General features: G+C 58.1%; 1 protein-coding gene across 1 annotated transcript in view; it reads left to right on the top strand.

The window, feature by feature from the left end:
- The first annotated feature begins 72 nt into the window (after positions 1 to 72).
- Positions 73 to 1,321, top strand: part of SENP2 (SUMO specific peptidase 2) — a 28,845-nt gene continuing 27,596 nt past the window's right edge. Inside the window, exon 1 of the mRNA XM_029962649.1 lies at positions 73 to 191. Coding sequence (XP_029818509.1) covers positions 73 to 191 — 119 coding nt within the window. The remainder of the gene's footprint in view (positions 192 to 1,321) is intronic.

The following is a 1,321-nucleotide window of genomic DNA, read 5'->3' as shown; positions in this document are numbered from 1 at the left end:
AGGGAGGGAGGGACAAGGGGCGGTCAAGGTTTGGGGGAATGGGAGAGCCGACCGCAAGTCCAGCACAGAACCATGGACTCGTTAAAGTTGGAAAAGACCTCCAAGATCGTCAACTCCAACCACTGGCACCCCACCAACTGCTGCAAACCCATGGGCCAAGAGGGTGCCGGTGCCCCCAAAGGAGGAGGGAGGCTCTGGGAAGTGCCTATCTTGCTTTTTAGACCTGGGAAGCACTTGCTTTCTAACCACAAATCCCTTCTGGCAGGGATGCCTTGACCTGACCCCTCCAGGACCTGGCCAGTGGGTCTGACTGGGCTCCCAGGGCCCCCTATTCCTGGGAATGTTGCAGACAGCCACGCATAGGATGCACCTTGGAAGCCAGCAGTGTTGCCCCTTTTTCCTTGTTTTCTGGGCAAAGCAAGGGCTCCTGGCACAGCTCCTCACTACCAAACTATTGATTTGTCCTCTCTGTATTCAGAGGGTCCGGCCCAGCCTGGCCACCCCTCATGCCACTGCCCTGAGTTCCTTGACATCCCGCCTGGAATGCCCTGGGCAGGGTGGCTGTGCACGGCCCGGCCCCGCTCCGCTCCCCCGCGGGCTGCTCGCCAAGGGCCTGCATTCCTGTGGGATGATATAGGAGTGAGGAAGAATAAATACATCTTCCTCACGGCTCCCCTTCCCCTCTTTGTTCCCTGGAAGGAGAAGGTTTTCCTGCTGGAGATGCTATCACACTCTGCCTGGATAGGTCAGCAGGGCTGGGAGCAGCATGTCCTCCCATCAAGCCTCCAATTCCCTTCTTCCCATCATTTTCCACAGTGGAAGAGGTTGTTTCCAGGCCCTCCTCAAATTCCAAGCGGTGCCTGGCCCCCCAGACCTCTCTGTGTCCATCTCATAGTCAACCTGGGGCTTTGCCAGAGGCGTTGAGCTGCCCAAAGGGCCATGAATCACCCGGCACCAGCCCAGCTTCTGCTCAGCAGCAATCCCAGCAGACACCGGTGTTACATGGACATTCCCAGCTCAGGACCATGGGGTGGGATTCCACAGAACAGGGAGTACATCTGCCTTCCACCCTTCCCCATGCCTATTCCACATTTAGCTGTTTCCTGAGCTGGTTTCCAGCTCCTAAATTACCCCCAAATTCCTCCTGGTGCACAGGGAGGGGGAAGGGTCTGCAGAGGGAGTGGGATTTTTATCACCGGTTGGAAAAACCCAACCGTGCTGGGGAAACTGGGAAAAGGAACGGAGCAGAGGGGTCCCAGCAGAGGGGTCCCAGCAGATCCCCACGGGCTGAGCTGGTGAGGAGGAGAGCGGCTGGCCCAGG

The sequence above is a fragment of the Manacus vitellinus genome, unplaced genomic scaffold, assembly GCF_001715985.3.
Source record: "Manacus vitellinus isolate BGI_N305 unplaced genomic scaffold, ASM171598v3 scaffold_49_pilon, whole genome shotgun sequence".
In the NCBI taxonomy this organism is placed as follows: Eukaryota; Metazoa; Chordata; class Aves; order Passeriformes; family Pipridae; genus Manacus; species Manacus vitellinus.
Note: the sequence above shows the minus strand (reverse complement) of the source record. Positions and strands in the feature narration are given on the sequence as shown.